We start from the raw sequence: 494 nt of genomic DNA, 5'->3' as shown, positions 1-494 counted from the left end.
TGGGGAGGTGGCAGGCGAAAGGAGGATGACATGAAAACGAAGCATGGAAAGTGTATTGCAGTTCGCTGGTTAATAATATACTGAATACATTACTGCTCATTCTTTTCAGGTTGTCAGGTCGGCGAAGATGTATACCCAAACGGCTACATCTGGAGGGATGACTGTGTCCTCAATTTGTGCAACAATGGCACACCGCAGAACATAGCGATGCTCAGCTCATGTAAATTGACATTTTCTCTCTATCCCTCACTCTGTATTGATGTGTAAATGGCTATTAACTCTCAGGAAATTGCAAATAGATGTTCTCACAGACGCGTATTATTATTTTTTCTCTCTAGTTTAATTAGAATCTTGATAGCTTTCGCCTTTCCAGGTTGTGAAAGTAATGGGGAGATGTACTACGACAGGCAGATCTGGCCCGTGGGATGCGCGAGGTACACCTGCAACTACGGCGTGGTTGAGGAACTGCCGATGCTCGAGACATGTGAGTTCAC

At 44.7% G+C, this 494-nt stretch overlaps 1 protein-coding gene across 3 annotated transcripts in view; it reads left to right on the top strand.

The window, feature by feature from the left end:
• LOC119587918 (E3 ubiquitin-protein ligase XB3-like) overlaps positions 1–494 on the top strand; it is a 46,347-nt gene that overhangs the window by 44,300 nt on the left and 1,553 nt on the right. For all 3 annotated transcript variants that reach the window (XM_037936628.1, XM_037936629.1, XM_037936626.1), the window contains 2 exons: positions 110–220; positions 374–484. In XM_037936628.1, the coding sequence (XP_037792556.1) occupies positions 110–220; positions 374–484 (222 nt within the window). The remainder of the gene's footprint in view (positions 1–109; positions 221–373; positions 485–494) is intronic.

This window comes from Penaeus monodon, chromosome 23 (genome assembly GCF_015228065.2).
Source record: "Penaeus monodon isolate SGIC_2016 chromosome 23, NSTDA_Pmon_1, whole genome shotgun sequence".
Classification (NCBI taxonomy): Eukaryota; Metazoa; Arthropoda; class Malacostraca; order Decapoda; family Penaeidae; genus Penaeus; species Penaeus monodon.
This window is presented reverse-complemented; position numbering and strand designations above follow the sequence as displayed.